The sequence below is a fragment of the Salvelinus fontinalis genome, chromosome 10 (genome assembly GCF_029448725.1).
Source record: "Salvelinus fontinalis isolate EN_2023a chromosome 10, ASM2944872v1, whole genome shotgun sequence".
Classification (NCBI taxonomy): domain Eukaryota; kingdom Metazoa; phylum Chordata; class Actinopteri; order Salmoniformes; family Salmonidae; genus Salvelinus; species Salvelinus fontinalis.
The window spans coordinates 13,573,234-13,595,380 of NC_074674.1; the positions used below are offsets into that span (position 1 = coordinate 13,573,234).

General features: G+C 41.7%; 1 protein-coding gene across 1 annotated transcript; it reads right to left on the bottom strand.

The window, feature by feature from the left end:
- Positions 1-414: 414 nt before the first annotated feature.
- Positions 415-20,367, bottom strand: LOC129863647 (proteasome subunit beta type-7-like). The gene is made up of 8 exons (XM_055935774.1): positions 20,258-20,367; positions 18,810-18,903; positions 17,119-17,216; positions 16,687-16,827; positions 11,893-12,008; positions 5,613-5,671; positions 1,300-1,451; positions 415-664 (listed from the first exon to the last, which is right to left on the bottom strand). The coding sequence occupies exons 1-8, from the start codon at positions 20,317-20,319 to the stop codon at positions 553-555; spliced, it is 834 nt and encodes a 277-aa protein (XP_055791749.1). The 5' UTR covers positions 20,320-20,367; the 3' UTR covers positions 415-552.
- Positions 20,368-22,147: the final 1,780 nt, after the last annotated feature.

The following is a 22,147-nucleotide window of genomic DNA, read 5'->3' on the forward strand; positions in this document are numbered from 1 at the left end:
CACAACCTACAATGTAAGCTGTCAAAATAAGGAATTTGATAGGTGACTTGATTTAGAAAGAATATGGAGGATTGTCCTATATTGACTAGACCGCTGGCAAACTGACTGCAATCTGTCACAATCCTGGAACACCACTGACATTTGTTGACCTGTGATCTTTAGATACTCACCCAAGAGATATCCATCGTCTGCACCAAAGTGTTTTATGCAGCAGGATCAAGTAACTCACTAGCAGACTACTAAATACTATAAGGAACTCCTATTTCCCGTTTATTTTTTTTATAGATTTCCTAAAACAGACATTGACTTGTTATTCATATTATCTCTAACTTTATTATTTAAGCTAATTCAAGTATTTGTCAAACTGCCAGCTAAGCAATTCAATTTGAGACATGTTAAAACACTTAGGACACATTTAAGACTTAAGAACTCAAACGTTTTATTATAAACCATGAAAAAACATGCCATTTTCACTGAAGGAAGTAAGGGCGAAGTTGGGGAGGGACGTCAGAACAGTCACAATAGTAATTAGCAGAATGTTACAGTGATGCTTCAAGAGGTATCCATCGTCTGTATGGTCTCCTCCACCACCTCCAGATCCAATTTGGTCACAGCCTTCGTCAGGACTCCGGTTGTTCCTCGCTTGTACTTGTAATTACCGGTTCTGATTGGAAAAAGAAAGACATTTGTTTCCAAAATATTATTGATTCAACACAGCAGAGACAGGTCTGATGAGCTTCCGGGAGCTGGTTCTTGGATGCAAAATGAAATGTTACAACGGATGTTAAACACAAAAATGGCTTCCACCAGTCGCATAACTCTGGAGAATCCATCATTATTTTTTATCTACTGCGACACAGCCACGGGGCTTTGTTGTGTTTACGACAAAGATCAACTTATTTGTATGGTTGTTGTGTTATGTGAAATTCAACACAAGCAGCTTTAGAAGGCAAGATAAGGCTACGCACTTGCTGGGTTAAGTGTGTTAGTAGTCAAACGGAGTACTCAGAGGTGGGTGAGACAACGCTATGGTAAAGTCTACTGCACTCCACACAGACCTGTGTCTTTATTACTCACTGGTGGGGCAAGGCTTCAAGCTCATACACACGTCTTCAAACAAAAACAGGCCAAAGTGTTGAGTCATTCAACATGTCAAAAGGTAATGCATTCTTAACAGATTAAAGGCCACAAAATTATTACAACGCATTCAGAAACTAGACTAGATTATTCAAAAGATGCACTGCTATGGGGGAAAATTATTACGTTATGGGAAATTATGAGGTGGGTAGTTGGCTTTACCTGACCCCTTTCTTGTTGGCCATGTCGTGGGGCCTCAGGTAGTCCACCCTGCCCTTGGTGATGACACACAGGTCAATGTTGCTGCCCGAGCCCAGATCGTTGAAGATGCCGGCCGCGATGGCATCCCGAACCAGCCGCTTGGCATCTTCCTCCTAAGGAGAGAACAAACATCAACACCATCATTACTGTAACCATGATCATCAATCTCATTGTGTATTGAGTGAATTAATCCAATGCGTATTCATTCAATTACTGCTTCAGATTGAGAGGATAGAGGAGCCCTTAGTATAAACCTTTTGCACACGTCCGTCACATCGTTGTGCTTGGATGAAATGGGCTAGAGCTGCTGCTTCTTATGGGAAGAAAACAACTCAAGTTGAGCTGTAAGTAGCGAGTGGTGAGTCCCACCAAGCTAAAAATGCCATGGGAAAAGCAAGGGCTCCCTCTTATTGGCCATCACTGGTAACAGCAGTAGAGCCTTCCTGAAGTAGAGATACATGCTGATTTCCAGCATTCCTCTCAAGGCCCTGTGATAAAAAGCATAATATGACGGATGTATTTAACAATGGCTAGGTGAGGAGCCGTGCTCCCAGGTGAGCTCTTCCACAGAGACTCTCCAAGGTGGATGCCATTGCCATCTCATAGCTCATTAATGTGCTTCAAAAGAAGGTAGGATTCATATAGTCCCAAAAAATGCTGCCTCACAATCAATAAAAAATATATATTTATTTTACATTGGGAGCACCAGTGCTACTCCTGATTATTATTAGTATGTTTTTGTTGTTGCTCTGACTGTACATGTGCTAAGTTGTTTTAGATTTTTAAAAAGGTAGCAAAGAAAACAGTCTATGACTTGGGTGACTGGTCTCTGACAATTTTATGGGCTTTCCTCTGACACCACCTATCATATAGGTCCTGGATGGCAGGAAACTTGGCCCCAGTGATGTTAAAAACATCCTAAAGATTGATTCAATACATCGTTTGACATGTTTCTACTTACTGTAACGAAACTTTTTGACATTTCGTCTGCTTTTAGTGAACGCGCTTCGTGACTTTGGATTTGTTTACCAAACGCGCTAACAAAAGTAGCTATTTGGACATAAATGATGGATATTACCGAACAAATCAAACATTTGTGGAACTGGGATTCCTGAGAATGCATTCTGATGAAGATCATCAAAGGAAGTGAATATTTATAATGTTATTTCTGACTTCTGTTGACTGCACAATATGGCGGATATATTTTTGTCTTGATTGGGCTCTGAGCGCCGGCCTCAGATTATTGCATGGTGTGCTTTTTCCGTAAAGCTTTTTTGAAATCTGACACAGCGGTTGCATTAAGGAGAAGTGCATCTATATTTCCATGTATAACACTTGTATTTTCATCAACATTTATAATGAGTATTTCTGTAAATTGATGTGGCTCTCTGCAAAATCACCGGATGTTTTTGGAACTACTGAACATAATGCGCCAATGTATACTGAGATTTTTGGATATAAATATGAACTTTACCGAACAAAACATACATGTATTGTGTAACATGAAGTCCTATGAGTGTCATCTGATGAAGATCAAAGGTTAGTGATTCATTTTATCTCTATTTATGCTTTTTGTGACTCCTGTCTTTGGCTGGAAAAATGGCTGTGTTTTTCTGTGATTTGGTGGTGACCTAACAATCATTTGTGGTGCTTTCGCTGTAAAGCCTTTTTGAAAAATCGGACACTGTGGTGGGATTAACAACAAGATTACCTTTGAAATGGTGTAAAATACTTGTATGTTAGAGGAATTTTAATTATGGGATTTCCTTTGTTTTGAATTTGGCGCCCTGCAGCTTCACTGGCTGTTGACGCTAGCGTCCCACATACCCTAGTGAGGTTTAGAACAAATTCTTATTTTCAATGATGGCCTAGGAACAGTGGGTTAAAGGCCTTGTTCACGGGCAGAACAAAAGATTTTTACCTTGTCAGATCAGGGATTCGATCTTGCAACTTTTCGGTTACTAGTCCAACGCTCTAACCACTGGGCTACCTGCCGCCCCAACGAAGTCTATGGTATCTACTAGCGTGCTAGCAGTTAGCATAGACTTCGTCGATGCGTTAACGCTAGTTAGCAACTTCCTGCACACAGAGACATTCAAATTGTATCCATGACGAAAAATTATTTTTGGCCTTACTGCTATTAGCCCATACAAAAGCATTGAACAACAGATTCATTACATGGAACAGATAGTACCAAAACAAATCTAAAAAGGAAGTTTGTTCTGAAGTGTCTGTCCTAGATCTGAGAGATATAAGATCAGGAAACATTAAAATATAAAAATAAAAAATTAATGTATTTAACCCCATATTTTAGGCACTAAAACAGTCTCCATATATACTTCCATAACTGTTTTCAACTGGTCCCGGGGGACCTTCAGATGACTCGTGAAGCTTTTGGGCATCCTAGAGCAAAACAACCTACATGTACGTGTTCTCATGAGTCTCACCTTTCCACAGAGGTGTCATATTAGTGTGTGGCCCAAACTGTTCGGACGCTACAGACAGAAGTTGGCAGATCAGCTGTACCGACTTCAGAGGAGACCCAAGACGCTTGTTGGGGGGGGGGGGGTCATAGAGCAAAACGGAGAACACCATCGCATTCGTGCAAGTCACCTAGAGTGGTGATAGTTTGTAGGCCAAACTGTTCGGACCCTACAGACCTTTGTGAGAACACCCGTTTTTCGGGATGTCTCATGCTCTGACAAACTCTAGCTCTTTCACCAGTGTTACAGAGGCGGATGCGGTGGACTGAGAGGCATCCAATGCAACAAAAAAAAAATGGATACACTATATAGACAAAAAGTATGTGGACACCCCTTCAAATTAGTGGATTTGGCTATTTCAGCCACACCCTTGTATAAAATCGATCATACAGTCAAGCAATCTCCATAGACAAACATTGGCAGTTGAATGGCCTTACTGAAGAGTTCCATTGACTTTCAATGTGGCACTGTCATTGGATGCCACCTTTCCAACAAGTCAGTTCGTCCAATTTCTGCTCTGGTCAACTGTAAGTGCTGATATTGTGAAGTGGAAACGTCTAGGAGAAACAACGGCTCAGTTGCGAAGTGGTAGGTCACAAGCTACCAGAATGGGACTATCGAGTGCTGAAGAGCGTAAAAAATCATCTGTCCTCGGTTGCAACACTCACTACAGAGTTCCAACTGCCGCTGCACACAAGCCTAAGATCACCATGCGCAATGCCAAGCGTCGGCTTGAGTGGTGTAAAGCTTGCCGCCATTGACTCTGGAGCAGTGGAACCGCACTCTGGAGTGACGAATCACGCTTTCAGTCCGACGGTCTTGCAGTCCGACGGACAAATCTGGGATTGGTGGATGCCAGAACACTACCTGCCCCAATGATTAGTGTCAACTGTAAAGTTTGGTGGAGAAGGAATAATGGTGTGGGGCTGTTTTTCGTGGTTCGGGTTAGGCCCCTTAGCTCCAATGAAGGGAAATCTTAATGCTACAGACAATGACATTCTCGATGATTCAGTGCTCTTAAATTTGTGGTTAAGGCCCTTTCCTGTTTCAGCATGATAATGCCCCCGTGCACAAAGTGTGGTCCATACAGAAATTATTTGTCGAGATTGTGCAGGCCAGTCAAGTTCTTCCGCACTAGAGATCTGACCTCAACGAAAACCTTTGGGATGAATTGGAACACCGACTACGTTCATTAACACCTGCTCTTTCCATGATAAACAGACCAGGTGAATCCAGGTGAAAGCTATGATCCCTTATTGATGTCACTTAAATCCACTTCAATCAGTGTAGATTAAGGGGAGGAGACAGGTTAAAACATTTTAAGCTTTGGGACAAGGATTGTGTGTGTGTACCATTCAGAGGGTGACTGGGCAAGAGAAAATATATAAGCGGCTTTGAACGGAGCTCACTGGTTTGTGTCAAGAACTGCAACGCTGCTGGGTTTTTCACGCTCAACAGTTTACCGTGTGTATCAAGAATGGTCCACCACTCAAAGAACATCCAGCCAACTTGACAACTGTGGGAAGCATTGGAGTCGACATGGACCAGCATCCCTGTGGAATGTATTCGACACCTTGTGGAGTCCATGCCTCAACGAATTGACGCAGTTCTGAGGGCACTCAGTGTATTTTCTGCAGTTGTATCATAGTTTACTTATTTCAAGTTGTGAGTTTGATTATTATTGCTTAAAATAGAAAAGTCATTACGCAAAATACAGGCGAGGTATGGCCTCCATTATGACATTTGAAGATGTGTGTGGTGGATGTACAAAATGGGCCAGGTCCAACTCACCTCCATGTCTTGCTTATAGCGGTCCTCAAACACTGCCATGGCAGCCAGAGAGCCAGAACCTGGGAGAGAGCAGACACACAACAACTGCATGGTTAATGACTGTTGGAATGACAAAAAAAAATACACAAGTAACCAAGATGAGACCAACAGTCAGTGACCAAGACGTGGACCGAATAGTTTACAACAGTTGCAGTGGTAAGTAAATGTTGAGGACCACACATACAGCTTTGAGAAACACTTACAAATGCTTCTTACAACAAAAGGTCCCTCACAAAACGTCCTACTGGTAACCATGACTGAATGGCTATCTGGTCCAGGTTTCAGCTGATCTTGCTTATTTTGAACGCACACTTCTTTAAAAACCATCTCTCCCTAACGGAGTCTCTGGCGTCCATTTTATAAAGCACATCAGACATGTGGGGCAATTAGCCCGCTGAAGAAAGTGCTTATCTGTGACAAAACCAAGAAGTTGAAAAATCCCTTTGTTTTGGTGGAGACTGGCCATTAGGACTTCTCTACAGCTGTGTCTTTTTAACTTAAGAGGGAAACGGAGAAGATTTACCTACATTTTTCAATCCCTTTAGGAGATTTAGTCTTGTTTTCTCCCGTCCCTTCTCCCTCTCTTTAATCCCACAGCATCCATCATGCCATCCTCCTCTCCGTGCTGCCAATATCTGGTTTCATAGCCAGGTTTCCGGGGGAGGCATTAAGAAGCACACCAGCTGAGTTTTGCTGTGGTTTTCCCAGTATGGTAGAAGGTGAAAAGGAGAGTAAAGGCCTGGAGACCAGTTGCTTGGCTACCCAAACTCTGCTCTGGCGAAATCCTACGCCTTGCCATACGGACGTTAGTTTATTCTCCACAATGAATCTGGATCTGAGGAATTTCCGCGATGATTTCTAGAACGCACACACATTCAAACCGTTTTGATTGGTCCCAGAAACCAATGGGTTGGGCCATAGCTAGAACACACGTGGGTAAAGCAGCATTTTGAACATTCGTCATTGGCTTTGATCCTCTGATTGGTTAGAGATGATCCACTCGCTGATTACTTTGTTTTGTAAAACGCCCCACATTGAGGTAACAGAAAACGACTTCAATGATGGCAGTCGTAGACTGAAGTATGTAGCAACGGAAGAAATTAGTTTGAGTCGTCAGGCAGAGACCAGTGCACCCGTGTTTTCCATAAGCGCCTAAAAAAAACTGACAATAATTCATTGTCAGACGGCTACCTTCTCCACTTCATAAGTTAACTAGTCTTCTTTACAATTAAAATGATACAATCCCTAGACAGAGAAGTCTTCATAGCCAGCCGGCCCTGGAGACGCATGAGGCGGCGCACAATTGGCCCAGCGTCGTCTGGGTTAGGCTAGCCGGGATTTCATTGTCCCATCGCGCTCTAGCGACGCCTTGTGGCAGGCCAGGCACCTGCAAGACGACTTTGGTTGCAGTTCTATGGCGTTTCCTCTGACACATTGGTGCGGCTGGCTTTCGGGTTAAGCGAGCAGTGTGTCAAGAAAACGTTTTTAAAAAGGCTGTACAGCATTCCCCTGCTAGAATGAACAATATGCATCTTCTACCGATCCATTGATAGGACAGGTGTCGGTCAATCAAAAAGTGAGCAATGACAGGGAAGCGGCTGGTTTGTCAGTGATGTCTGTCCCATTTCGTCGTACAGGTGTTATTTCTTGTGCGCTTTGGTTGGCTACAGTAAAATGTATTTTAACAGAAGGAGAGCATGAAGCTTATTCATTGTCTTCCGTGAGTGAATTAATCGTTTTTCAACCACTCCACAAATTTCTTGTTAACAAACTATAGTTTTGGCAAGTCGGTTAGGACACCTACTTTGTGCATGACAAGTAAATTTTCCAACAATTGTTTACAGACATATTATTTCACTTATAATTCCCTGTATCACAATTCCAGTGGGTCAGAAGTTTACATACACTAAGTTGACTGTGCCTTTAAACAGCTTGGAAATTCTAGAAAATGATGTCATGGCTTTAGAAGCTTCTGATAGGCTAATTGACCTCATTTGAGTCAATTGGAGGTGTACCTGTGGATGTCTTTCAAGGCCTACTGTCAAACTCTTTGCTTAACATCATGGGGAAATCAAAAGAAATCAGCCGAAACCCCAGAAAATAAATTGTAGACCTCCACAAGTCTGGTTCATCCTTGGGAGCAATTTCTGAAAGCCTGAAGGTACCACGTTCATCTGTACAAACAATAGTACGCACGTATAAACACCATGGGACCACGCAGCCTTCATACCGCTCAGGAAGGAGACGTGTTCTGTCTCCTAGAGATGAACGTACTTTGGTGTGAAAAGTGCAAATCAATCCCACAACAACAGCAAAGGAACTTGTGAAGATGCTGGAGAAAACAGGTACAAAATTATCTATATCCACAGTAAAACGAGTCCTATATTGACATAACCTGAAAGTCCACTCAGCAAGGAAGAAGCCACTGCTCCAAAACCTCCATAAAAAAGCCAGACTACGGTTTGCAACTGCACATGGGGACAAAGATCATACTTTTTGGAGAAATGTCCTCTGGTCTGATAAAACAAAAAAAGAACTGTTTGGCCATAATGTGGTGTCAGGAAAATAACCTCACACTCAACGTCAACAAAACAAAGGAGATTATTGTGGACTTCAGGAAACAGAAGAGGGAGCACCCCCCTATCCACATCGACGGGACAGTAGTGGAGAAGGTGGAACGTTTTAAGTTCCTCGGTGTACACATCACGGACAAACTGAATTGGTCCACCCACACAGACAGCGTTGTGAAGAAGGCGCAGCAGCGCCTCTTCAACCTCAGGAGGCTGAAGAAATTCGGCTTGTCACCAAAAGCACTCAAACTTCTACAGATGCACAATCGAGAGCATCCTGTCGGGCTGTATCACCGCCTGGTAAGGCAACTGCTCCGCCCACAACCGTAAGGCTCTCCAGAGGGTAGTGAGGTCTGCACAACGCATCACCTGGGGCAAACTACCTGCCCTCCAGGACACCTACACCACCCGATGTCACAGGAAGGCCATAAAGATCATCAAGGACAACAACCACCCGAGCCACTGCCTGTTCACTCCGCTATCATCCAGAAGGCGAGGTCAGTACAGGTGCATCAAAGCAGGGACCGAGAGACTGAAAAACAGCTTCTATCTCAAGGCCACTAACATTAAGTGGCCGCTGCCAACATACTGACTCAACTCCAGCCACTTTAATAATGGGAATTGATGGAAATTATGTAAAAATGTATCACTAGCCACTTTAAACAATGCCACTTAATATAATGTTTACATACCCTACATTACTCATCTCATATGTATATGTATATACTGTACTGTATATCATCCACTGCATCTTGCCATCTTTATGTAATACATGTATCACTAGCCACTTTAAACTATGCCACTTTATGTTTACATACCCTACATTACTCATCTCATATGTATAGACTGTACACTATACCATCTACTGCATCTTGCCTATGCCGTTCTGTACCATCACCCATTCATATATCTTTATGTACATATTCTTTATCCCTTTACACTTGTGTGTATAAGGTAGTAGTTGTGGAATTGTTAGGTTAGATTACTTGTTGGTTATTACTGCATTGTCGGAACTAGAAGCACAAGCATTTCGCTACACTCGCATTAACATCTGCTAACCATGTGTATGTGACAAATAAAATTTGATTTGATGTCCATCGTTATGTTTGGAGGAAAAAGGGGGATGCTTGCAAGCCGAAGAACACCATCCCAACCGTGAAGCACGGGGGTGGCAGCATCATGTTGTGGGGGTGCTTTGCTGCAGGAGGGACAGGTGCACTTCACAAAATAGATGGCATCATGAGGTAGAAAGATTATGTGGATATATTGAAGCAACATCTCAAGACATCAGTCAGGAAGTTAAAGCTTGCTCACAAATGGGTCTTCCAAATGGACAATGAGCCCAAGCATACTTCCAAAGTTGTGGCAAAATGGCTTAAGGACAACAATGTCAAGGTATTGGAGTGGCCATCACAAAGCCCTGACCTCAATCATATAAAAAATTTGTGGGCAGAAGTGAAAAAGCGTGTGCGAGCAAGGAAGCCTACAAACCTGACTCAGTTACACCAGCTCTGTCAGGAGGAATGTGCCAACTTATTGTGGGAAGCTTGTGGAAGGCTACTTGAAACATTTGACCCAAGTTAAACAATTTAAAGGCAATGCTACCAAACACTAATTGAGTATGTAAACTTCTAACACATTGGGAATGTGATGAAAGAAATTAAAGCTGAAATAAATCACTCTACTATTATTCTGTCATTTCACATTATTAAAATAAAAAGTGGTGATCCTAACTGACCTAAGATAGGGAATTTTTACTAAGATTAAAATCAGGAATTGTGAAAAACTGAGTTTAAATGTGTCTGTAAACGTCCGACTTCAACTGTATGTGGTAACGATGAGTTGAAATCTACGTATTATTTTGTGGCACATTCATTTATTTTCATAGGCCTACAGTCAGCCAACGGAGTTGACGCGCATAGGCTCTTTACAGTTCTTTGATTGACGACCGAACAGCTTGTGTTGACTAGTTTATAAAAGGTGTCGAATTGACTGAATTCCATCTCCTATATCCCTTTGTTATTCATAAAACCTACCAAAAGACCTTGTTTGATTTTCCTAGGATTCGAAACCCATGTCGAGACTTGCCAGTGGCAGCTAAAGTGACTTGTTTGCCATTGTAGTCAAGTGATGAGTTGTTTGCGAATTAATAGCATATCTTTTAGATGAACAGTACCGAAACAGCGAGAGAGTCTTTCCTTTGGCTCCCTAATTTTCATACTGGTAGGCGACTACTGCTTTTTCAGCGATGATCTGAAAATAAATTATTAGAATTAGAATCCTTACTGCAGGAGCAATAGGTAGTAGAGAGACTCATTCTGGCCCAAAAAGCTAATAATGTCATGATGCATAAATGGTATTATTAAAGATACTGATATAGCCCTACTGATATGATTGAGGTGTTGACAATGGAGTAGACAACTGTGGTTTCTGTGTAGCAATTGTGTGGGCGAACAGTTTGCCTATCTGCAGTAAAATCAGGAGGCCATGTAGATAGATTTCCAATTCAACAAGACAGGGGAACGAAGTAGTTTGACAAAGTTTAATAGTCAGTAACTAGTCTTTAAAATATAGCTAGCAATTATATAGCTAGTTATTTTCTATAAACCCAGCTAGTCCACTTTGCTAAGCTAAGACGAACTCACCTCAGACTGATGGTGGGAATTAACGTTAGCTAGCTTTTCCCCCAGCAGTTTCAATCTAGCGAACAAGTTAATCTTAATGGCATTTTCTCAACTCCATCAATTAGATGGATAGTTAGCAAACATATTTGTTTTCCCTCGCATCTAAAAGCTGCCTGATAGAGCTGGCCAGTTGATAGTAAAGTAGAGTGAATGATAGTCAGCTAGCTGCAATGCCAATGTCTAGCCAGGAAGGAGTTCATATAATGTAGACTTACCGGTGAACAACAGTGTGCACGTCTACCACTGCCAGTCTAATCGACCGCTTGCTGAACACGGAGGTTTGAGCAATTTTTTCCATTCATCGCTTGATATTTTCAACTTTTGCCATAGCCAGTTGGCAAGCATACTAAAATATCCCCTTTGCCAGTCAAAATATTTAAGAACTGTTGCAGTGGCGTAAACGACAGGGTTTGAATGGACACTGCCAAGATTTGAAATAGCTGTGTTGAAAACATCCTCACTCACATCTTCCATGTTTACTAGTTGGCGCGTGTCCACACATCATAAACAAGGGTGAAATTAGCAGAAGGAAGGGAATTGGCAGAGTGTTTCCTTTTGCGAGGGAGGAGACTTCGCTTCTTCCTTCACACAACGGAAATCACAATTTCACAACACATCCCCCCAGAAGTTACACGGGAAGTGACAAACTTCGCAAGAATTTTACTTCTGGGTAACCGAGATTAGGGGTTAAGGTGACTAGGCAATAGGATAGATAGATAAATATGCAGTAGCAACAGCGTATGTGGCAAACGCTGTCAAAAGAGGAGGTCAATGCAGATAGTCCAGGTAGCTGAGGTCTGAAGCACCTCCTTCAAACAAAGTGATAATCCGAGAGAGCAAGAGTGCAGATATAGAGTGCGAGAAGAGGGATACAAAGTGATTAGGGAAAAAAGGAAAGAGAATAGGAGATGGAGAGCAACAGATTACAAGAAAATTAGTTGGAAAGAAATGAGAGCGGTAACGGTAAGTATTAGCTGGCAGACTCACCCATGGTGACGTAGGGCAACTTGTCGGTGGAGCCGTGGGGGTAGATGCTATAGAGATGGGGGCCATTGCAGTCCATTCCACCCAGAACCAGGGCAGCACCGATGTGGCCTTGGTATCTGAGGACGCAAACAGGGGTGTCAATTGGGTATGGCAGTCGCTTTACACTAGCTCAACACAAACAATTTAAAATAGGCTACTAAAATCATTCCAATCCTGAATAAAAGGAAACTGCAGTTTAGATGCCTAGGACCAGGAGGGGAGGCGGTTTGTATGGCTGGCTGGTTTTATGGAGATTAGAGACATATATATAATAACAACAAGATGCTCATATCTCCGTTCTTACAATCGGAGTCATTGTCCCAAAGGTAGACGACAATCTTAGGTCCAAAATAAGCCCATAGAAAAGCATTGGGCTTATTTTGGACAGATTGTTGGCGAGAGTGAAAGCACTTGCTTCGCCTCTTCCTCTCTGTGGAGTGTGCATCGACGCAGCTGCAGGGAACAGCAGGACGTTTAATCAACATATTGCAGAAGATGGCTGTAGTAGATGGCTTTGGCTGTGTAATTGCTGTTTGACTTGGCATGAAACTAAACTAGAGATTGAATTCCGGCGCTGAGCTAGTGCATAGCAGGGAGCTAATTCTTGTATAACGTGTTTGTAGAATGTTAAGTCACCTGTTGACTGAGGTGAATGAAGCTAGTTTTAGTTTTTCCCCAAAATGCATTAAATTGTGTAGAAATGCAATAAATGAGCTTCAATTGTGTTATTTTTTTGCCATACCCTAGATTTAGCTGAAATGAGGCACCTGGATGCAAAGTCAATGAACTACTTATTTTATTCTACCTCAGTCCACAGTGCCCAAGTCCCAAATTCAGTTTTGTTTTTCCAGGTTTCCGCTCTCAAACTCATACGTTTTAAAAGAAAAACACCCAAATTGGATGTTCTAAGTCCACAACAAGGCTTAAACCATATCAGAAGACCACTTTTGAGGTCTGGCAAAAATCTAAGAAATTTATATTTTGGGGTGTAGTTCCCCTTTAAATTTAAGTGCCACCAGCCAGAGAACTTTGTTTTGTTAGTATTGTTTCTGTAGCACTCATGTGATTGCAGACTTTGCAAAACAAATGACCACTGGATTGATGGAAATAATAATATTCTGCCAGGTAGCCATAGACTACTTTATAGTTAACATTTAATTGAGAAGGTTTCGGGGAAAGCTTTTCCATCTCTACCAGAAGTTGGTCATCAATAGCATCATTGCCAATGCCTACACCGGTGTAGACCAGTGGTCACCAACCTTTTCTTAGTCAAGATCACAGAGTTAAAGTGCAAGCAGAGATCTACCGCTCATATCGATACACTTTCCTACTCATTCGTTACAGCTGCAATGCTGGTTGTAGCATGAGTGGAAGTAGGAAGAAGATGCATTTTATGGCTTATAAAAGTGTTGAATAAAAAAAAAGTGTTGACAGTAAGAAATGAAACATGAACACACTCAAAAACAGCAGCTCTTTGCTGTATTCATTGAATCTCACTCTAGTCATGGTTTTAAATGTTTTGACATCTCACAGTATCAGCCATCCATTTTGCCAGCGGTAGGCATATAGTGCACTTGGATTTCCTCTCAGGCCCCGCTGGTAAGGCAAAGTTTGTACCTACAGCCACATGAAATGTTAACACTTGGCCTACCTGGCCCGCAGTGCAGTTGAATCCCGTGCACCTACCGACAACAGCGCGAGATGAAAAATAAACTAAAAATAGGAACGCAAGGCTTTATCGTTTTTTTACAGAAATGTTTGGCGATTGACTAGGCATGCCTTGGAGATCATCCAGTTGGTGACCACTGCTGTGGGGCAGTCCTGTGCCGTTTCAGAAAGTTGCAGGAAAATATGAATCACTGATGCATTTTGTTAATTTCTTATGATTAACTAGGGCAAATTAACTAGGCAAACTAGTCAAACTAGTTAAAGACATTTAGTTGAGTCCCTACACATTTCTTTACATTGTTGAATTCCATTTTAATGTTCGGATTCCATGATTCCATAGGGCCCTACTACTTTTCAATTGATAGACACCCGGTATTACTGTTACAGGTACAGTTGATTTCAGGTTCCCATTCCTTTGATACATACAATGCATTGCAAAATAATTCAGACCCCCTCAGATTTCTTCTAGGGCTGTCCACAACAAAAAATAAAAAGTATGTTGACCGAGAGTCATCCTGTAATTTCGACCAACTCAAGCTTGGTTCCCATCTTTGATAGTGTCGCCATAATATTTGAATTGAGGAAGTGTGATCATAATCATTAGGATATTTTATCTATACGTCGTAAATGCCCCCCAGCCTTCAGATGTGAGCTGAACAGTGCACTTGCACTTTAGATGCATTTTAAGGCTATGGATGCAAAAGTGAATGCTTGTATGCTGCTTTGCAATCTATTAACAGTAAGGGTTACATTAAAATAGGCGCAATATTTTTTACTGATGCATTTGGCAATATTCAATTCATACAGACAAAACATATGACCAAAAGCATTCACTGTGTAAGTTAATACATGTAGGCCCTTCATATATACGCTATTTATCAAATCAGTTATTGTTCTCTTGCTCAAACAGTGAGCAACAGCTGTCAAACTCAGACATTTCTCTGAAAACACAGGGATGTTGATTCACATGGGACTAGTATTATCAGAGGACCTAGGAGTTCGCAAAAAAAGAGTAGGTTACTCTGGCTGGAATTGTTAGTCTCCTGCCATGTTACAAATTTCCTGACATGGAAGATTCGGACGGGACTAAAATAACAGATATGGTGTTTGGGCTTGTGCAGATAACAACAATAACCGATCACCCCCAGTAAAGCCCTATTCGGACACGATTAGTTTAAGGCAAGGGCTGTTTCCTCCTATATGCTGCCTCACCCACATTGTTCTCAATCCCAATATGCTGGTCATTTTTGCAATTATGCACATAGCAACATAGGGAAAGACGCCAATTCTACGGCGCACTGAAGATTATGTTCCAGAAACGAGGACAGCGATCATATCCAACGCAGGAGAAAGTACATTTGCTAAAAAATATTCGATTGATTAGTGCCGCACCATTAATTCAGTATCACGTCTTAGAGTGATGGACTGTGCCATCCCTGTGGCTTCCGCAATGGATTAGTCCACTGAGACAAGAGCCAATCAGACAGGTGTCCTGTACACAATGAAAATGATAATAATTGTGACTGCCCGACTAAAGAAATCTTGGTCGACCAACAGCATATCGACCAAACAATCGATCAGTCGACTAAATGGGATCAGCCCTAATTTTTTCAAAATACTCTAATGTCAAAGTGGAAGAATATACACTATATACACAAAACTATGTAAACACCACAACACAAAACGGGACCGCTGAGTGCTGAAGTGCGTAAAAAAAATGCCTGTCCTCGGTTGCAACACCGAGTTCCAAACTGCCTCTGGAAGCAACGTCAGCACAAGAACTGTTAGTCGGGAGCTTCATGAAATGGGTTTCCATGGCCATGCAGCCGCACACAAGCCTAAGATCACCATGTTCAATGCCAAGCGTCGGTTGGACTTGTGTAAAGCTTGCCGCCATTAGACTCTGGAGCAGTGGAAACGTGTTCTCTAGAGTGATGAATCACGCTTCAGCAAGTCCCAGCAGATAATGTTCCAACATCTATTGGAAACCCTTCCCAGAAGAGTAGAGGCTGTTATAGCAGCGAGGGGGGGGGACAATTCCACATCAATGCCTATGATTTTAGGATGAGATGTTCAACTTATATATTTTTTCATGAACTAAAATATAATCGTTGCATAAGTATTCAACCCCTTTATTTAGGCAAGCCTAAATTAGTTCAAGACTAACAAATCCCATAAATTACATAGACATAATAGGGGTTGACATGATTTTTTAATGACTAACTCTTCCTTTGACCCCCATACATACATATGTAAGGTCCATCAGTCAAGTATTGAATTTCAAGCACAGATTCAACTTAAAATTGAACCTTTATTTAATTAGGCAAGTCAGCGGAGAACAAATTCTTATTTACAATGACAACCTACACCGGCAAAACCCGGATGACGCTGGGCCATGCGGCGTACTATGGGACTCCCTATCACGGGCAGTTGTGATATAGCCTCAAAGAAGGGCAGTAGTTAGTAGATGGGCAACAATAACAAATCAGAAATTGAATACATCACCTTAAGCATGGTCAAGTTAATAATTATGCTGTGGATTATAAATTAAACCACCCAGACACATCAAAGATATAGTCATCCTTCTGAACTGAGCTGTAGGACAGGAAAGAAAGTGCTCAGAGATGTTACCATGAGGCAATTGGTGATTTTAAAACAGCTACAGGGTTTAATGTCTGTGATGGTAGAAAACTGAGAATGGATCAACAACATTGTAGTGACTCAACAATAGGGACCTAAATGACAGAGTGAAAAGAAGAATACTCATATACAGAATAAAAAATATTCACAGCAAAGCAACACACTTTTTGGCCTAAATACAAAGACATTGGGAGAGGAATTCACCTTTCAGCAGGAAAATAACTTACAACACAAGGCCAAATAATCTACACTATAGTAACTTACCAAGACGTCAGTGAATGTTCCTGGGTGGCAAAGTTACAGTTTTGACTTAAATCTGCTTCAAAATCTATGGCAAAACTTGAAAGTTACTGGCCTGCCAAGATCCCAACATCTTGACAGAACTTGAAGAATTTTGAAAAGAATAATGAGCAAATATTGCACAATCTCATTGGATGGGTGGTGTACCTGAACAGCATCTGCTTGAGCATGCGGTTGGCAGTGGCCACGCGGGGCAAACGGCCCGTGGACAGGGAGTGCAGCTCCAGGTTGGAAGAGATGATCTGGGTGGTCATCTCAGTGTCTGCCGCTGTGCCCGCTCCACAGCAACTGGATGGACACAAAACATCACACAGTGGAGCCTAGGATTACGGCGTTGACATGCATTTATGAAACTAAGCTTTAAATAAATGTTGATATTATGTGGCTCGTCAGTTATTGTCTAAAGACTAAGACACCAGCACGTATTCCGTGTATAGTTCACTGAAGCACTGCGATACAATGTCATTCACACATCAACCATTATCATACCTATTACACAGTGGTACACCACAATACTGTCAAGCCATTCACACAAATAATCTAAAAATAGAATTAAGAAAACAAAAGGGGGCCACTTACTAGATGTTGGGGGAGATGTAGTGGATCTTGGAGCAGTTCTTATCTGCCACAATCATGCCTTCTGTGGCCCTGGTGTCAGCACCAAGAACTAGCCCATCCTTCATTGGTGAAAACAAAGTTGCTTAATGTTTCATAGCACTGAAGTTAAAAAAAAAAGTCATACATGACATCACATTTAACCAGATACAGGATAACGGAATGGTGGAATTATAGAGCGCTCAGTCTGAACTTGGGCTATTTCAGGAAAACACAGCATGCCTTATCAGTACATTTTTGGAGTGTGATCTTTTTCACTTTGGTAGAGGTGAAATACACTGACCAAAAATATATACGCAACATGTAAAGTGTTGGTCCCATGTTTCGTGAACTGAAATAAAAGATCCCAGAAATATTCCAGAAGCACAAAATGCTTATTTCTCTAAAATGTTGGGCATAAATTTGTTTACATCCCTGTTAGTGAGCATTTCTCATTTGCCAAGATAATCCATCCACCTGACAGGTGTGGCATATCAAGAAACTGATTAAACAGCATAAAAATACACAGGTGAACCTTGTGCTGGGGGACAATAAAAGGCCACTAAAATGTGCAGTTTTGTCACAACACAATTCCACAGATGTCTCAAGTTTTGAGGGAGCCTGCAAATGGCATGCTGCCTGCAAGAATGTCCACCAGAGCTGTTACCAGAGAATTGATGTTCATATTTATACCATAAGCCGCCTCCGTTGTTTTAGAGAATTTGTCATTACTTCCAACCGGCCTCACAACTTCAGTTTGCTGAAGTCAACATTGTCAGAGTTCCCCATGGTGGCAGTGGGGTTATGTACGAAAGCATGTTCCAGTTCCCACCAATATCCAACAATTTCGCACACAGCCATTAAAGAGGAGTGTTATAACATTTCACAGGCCACAATCAACAGCCTGATCAACTCTATGCAAAGGAGATGAAGAGCTGCATGAGACAAACTGTGGTCACACCAGATACTGACTGGTTTTCTGAACTACTCCCTACTTTTGTTTTGCCCCCTTTTCTCCCCAATTTTGTGATATTCAATTGCGATCTTGTCTCATCGCTGCAACTCCCAACGGCTCGGGAGAGGCTAAGGTCGAGTCATGCATCCTCAGAAGCTTGACCTGCCAAACCACGCTTCTTAACACCCGCTTTACCCAGAAGCCAGACACACCAATGTGTCGGAGGAAACAGACATCCAACTGACAACTGAAGTCAGCCTGCAGGCGCCCAAGTCCGCCACAAGGAGTCTCTAGAGCGCAATGAGCCAAGTAAAGCACCCCCCCCCCCCCCCCCCCCCCCCCCCGGCCAAACCGTCCCCAACCTGGACGGCGCTGGGCCACATGTGCGCCGCCCTATGGGACTCCCAGTCATGGCTGGTTGTGACCCGGGTTCAAACCCAGGTCTGTAGTGACGCCTCAAGGACTGGGATGCAGTGCCTTAGACCGCTACGCCACTCGGGAGGCCCCTAGTTTTTTTTTAAGGTATCTGTGACCAACATATGCGTATTTGTATTCCCAGTCATGTGAAATCCATAGATTACAGCCTAATTTATTTATTTTCAATTAAATGATTTCCTTACACGAACTGTAACTCAGTCAAATCTTTGAAAATGTTGCGTTATATTTTTGTTCAGTATAGATGCATAAGGTGAGAAGGATATGTAAACAAAGTCATCTTTACTTTAAAAACAACCCCAACGATTGTGGTTCCTGTTTTTCGGGCAGCAGGCAACCTACATCCTACTTTGGTAACTTCAGTTTCCAAGACCGCATTCCTAAAACAAGAAACATGGTCAGAAACAGACTGCGCTAGAAAGTAATGGACACATGATAGCTATGTAGTCTGTCACTATTAGCACGAATGTGGACAAAATGGTGTGGTAATTCAATATCCAATGTAATGGTAAATATTCTACACCCATTGCACACAACAATCTTAAATAGCTATCAATTTACCTGGGCAGACTGTAGCTAGTTTGACAATCTGCTGCATTATTGGTGTGGGTTGCCTGACAGACTGTGATACCTCTGGTTAACAGTCAGATTAATGGCTACACGTTTGTTAGAACATTTCCTCTCACAATCTCTACAAGCCAGAACGTTGAATACAATTGTATGTTAACTTACTTTATCCGTTATCCATTTGGTTTTGCAGGTAGGAATGCGAGACAATATATCCACAGGAAAGTATAATTAAATCAACTTTTCAAAGCCTGGTGGTGCATTTATCTTTCTATCGCATGTGTCGAACCATGTAAACACGTCGCCGAGCTCGGCAAGTATGCATGGGTCTTCTGCGTGTATTTTTTATATCGTGTGCATGTTTTACGTGATGGAAATATGAATGCACTACCAGCGCTTTGAAAAGTTAATGCAAATATACTTCCCTGTGGATAAATTTGTTTGTCTCACATTCCTACCTGAAAAAGGACCAACCACACTCAAAACCGGTAAAGTTCAAATATAATTTTATTCAAGATTCTGAGGTAACGTTAGTGAGTGTAAACTTTCCTGATCCAAACGCACATTTTTGCTCGATGTAGAATTCAATGAAATTCAACGTCGGGTATTCAGGCTACGGCTGCGTATGCGTGTTTGAGTGCAACAAGGCAAGCCAAGTCAACGGGAAATTAGGTGATACCAAAAATGTGACAACTCAATATGCATTTTCATTATGAAATTCAACACTGCAGTGACTAAACAATTGGTAGTCAGTTAAGTTAGCCAGCGAACGTTAGTTAACTAAACTTGCTAACATAAGGCATGCATTGTTTTCCGCTAGCCGGCTAATACTAGCTACAATTAACGTTAGCTCTATAGCTACGCTAATTGTCAACAAACGGTGGCTAACTTTCAGTCAGGGTTATTTATGTGAGTTTGAAAACAGTTTATCAAAACGTAAAATTGTCGCAGCCTATGAAATCAGTTTGATGAATTAATGGAAAATTCTAGGTAGAAAAAACAGCTTTTAGAAATGTCTGAGTCATTTAAGCAGGCCGTGAAGAGGATGGATTGGCAACATCAAATAACTCAGAGAATACATTTCTAAATGATTTCAATATTTAAAAGTCACAAAACATGTGGACATGCGCCGCATTTTTAAAAAATTAATTATCGATGAGTCCTTACCTCTTACAATTTTCGAAACTGAAACCTCCAAGCTGCGTCTGGCACACTGACAATGTCGACATTTTTCCTGTACTGAATTCCAGCTTCCGGGAAGCGTGCCTCACTAAAGCCAAAGAGGAAGAGGCGAAGCGTGAGGGATGACTGACTGAGGTATGAAGAACATAACTGGTCCCAAAACCTGTCTTCTCCAGCAGGTGACGTTTTTCGTTTTTTTTCGCTCATCAAGCGAGGAGTTTTTGTATGATGGTCAAAAAACTTTTAGCGAATACAACCACCAACGTTTTCTTATGGGAAGGTCGCCCTGGTAGTAGCTAGTTGTAGGTTTTTATACAGTAACATACCCAAGACCAATCTTTGAGTTAATTTGACCATTGGAAAAAAAGCTTAAATACGGCAATGCGGGTTGGATTGAGTCCCTAGTCTTTCATTTTCAAGAGCAACGATTCCACTTTTTTCTCCCCAACACAATAAATAACGCAATATATGGAAGAGTATTAGGGCCAAGTGAAGAGAAAAAAAATTAATGAACGGCTTAGTGCTGCTTTTGACACTATCGATCACCACATTCTTTTGGAGAGATTGTAAAGCCAAATTGGTCTACACGGACAAGTTCTGGCCTGGTTTAGATCTTATCTATCGGAAAGATATCAGTTTGTCTCTGTGGATGGTGTGTCCTCTGACAAATCAACTGTAAGTTTCGGTGTTCCTCAAGGTTCCGTTTTAGAACCATTATTGCTTTCACTATATATTTTACCTCTTGTGGATGTCATTCGGAAACATAATGTTAACTTTAACTGCTATGCGGACGATACACAGCTGTACATTTCGATGAAACATGGGGAAGCTCCAAAATTGCCCTCCATGGAAGCCTGTGTTTCAGACATAAGGAAGTGGATGGCGGCAATTTTTTTACTTTTAAACTCGGACAAAACAGAGATGCTAGTTCTAGGTCCCAAGAAACAAAGAGATCTTCTGTTGGATCTGACAATTAATCTTGATGGTTGTACAGTCATCTCAAATAAAACTGTGAAGGACTTTGGCATTACTCTGGACCCTGATCTCTCTTTTGACGAACATATCAAGAATATTTCCAGGACAGCTTTTTTTCATCTTTGTAGACATTGCAAAAATCTGAAACTTTATGTCCAAAAATGATGCAGAAAAGTTCATCCATGCTTTTGTCACTTCTAGATTAGACTACTGCAATGCTCTACTTTCCAGCTACCAGGATAAAGCACTAAATAAACTTCAGTTAGTGCTAAACAGGCCTGCTAGAATCCTGACTATAACCCCCAAAAAATATCATATTACTCCAGTGCTAGCCTCCCTACACTGGCTTCCTGTTAAGGCTAGGGCTGATTTCAAGGATTTACTGCTAACCTACAAAGCATTAGATGGGCTTGTCCTACCTATCTCTCCGATTTGGTCCTGCCGTACATACGCTATGGTCACAAGATGCAGGCCTCCTTATTGTCCCAATAATGTCTAAGCGAACAGCTGGAAGCATGGCTTTCTCCTATAGAGCTGCATTTTTATGGAATTTGTCTGCCTACCCATGTGAGAGACGCAGACTCGGTCTCGACTGTCGTGACGTGACGATCATTAATGTGATGACATGCTATTTATCGAATAATTAACTATGTTTAATTATAAAGTGATTCAATTAATCATGTAACAATTAACTCATTAGTAACCTGGGGCATCACGGGAAAAGTTGAATGAGTTACCGTTTCCCAAATTAAATCAAGAATATCAGGATCTCTATCATAGCAGTCAATCATATCCTCATATCAGTCTCACTCTGAACGTCGTTGACTTCAAATCTGCATGAACCCTAGTCTAAATTATGATTCAGCGATACACTAATTGGCTTAATTATTTATTTGCTAA